General features: G+C 56.2%; 1 protein-coding gene across 1 annotated transcript in view; it reads left to right on the top strand.

Annotated features, from left to right (window-relative positions):
• PPP1R3E (protein phosphatase 1 regulatory subunit 3E) overlaps positions 1-429 on the top strand; it is a 3,601-nt gene that overhangs the window by 1,036 nt on the left and 2,136 nt on the right. The window contains exon 3 of the mRNA XM_006776818.2: positions 2-229. Coding sequence (XP_006776881.1) covers positions 2-72 — 71 coding nt within the window. The 3' untranslated portion in view covers positions 73-229. The remainder of the gene's footprint in view (position 1; positions 230-429) is intronic.

Here is a 429-nt window from a genome sequence, read left to right as displayed (position 1 = left end):
GCTCTGCGTGGGCCCGAGCACCCCGGCAGCGGTGGAACCCCGGAGCCTCAGGGCTGGATCCACTTTATTTGAGACGCCTGCGGCCGACTGCGAAGCCACCCGGGGGCGGGGGGAGCCTGAAGATTTGGCGGGGGGTTGTCCCAGGGAGTCCAGTGGGGAAGAAATCAAAGGGGTGCGGAAGTGGGAAGAATCAAAGTTGGGGAGACAGGGTGGAAAACACCAGTTGGGTGTGAGTAAAAGGAAGCCAAGGCATTAAGGAAAGGGGCCCGGAAAGGGTGCTGAAAGCATTAGAAAAAAAGCAAAACAGTGATGCTGACGACGTTCTCTTCTGTGAGTGGGCGCTGGGAGAGTTTGTTGGGCCTTAGCAGTCAAAGGTTAAGGTACCTCTCTGGGATTGAGGAGGTATTTTGTATGAAGTCTGGCTCATTC

This window comes from Myotis davidii, unplaced genomic scaffold (genome assembly GCF_000327345.1).
Source record: "Myotis davidii unplaced genomic scaffold, ASM32734v1 scaffold1949, whole genome shotgun sequence".
NCBI lineage: Eukaryota > Metazoa > Chordata > Mammalia > Chiroptera > Vespertilionidae > Myotis > Myotis davidii.
Note: the sequence above shows the minus strand (reverse complement) of the source record. Positions and strands in the feature narration are given on the sequence as shown.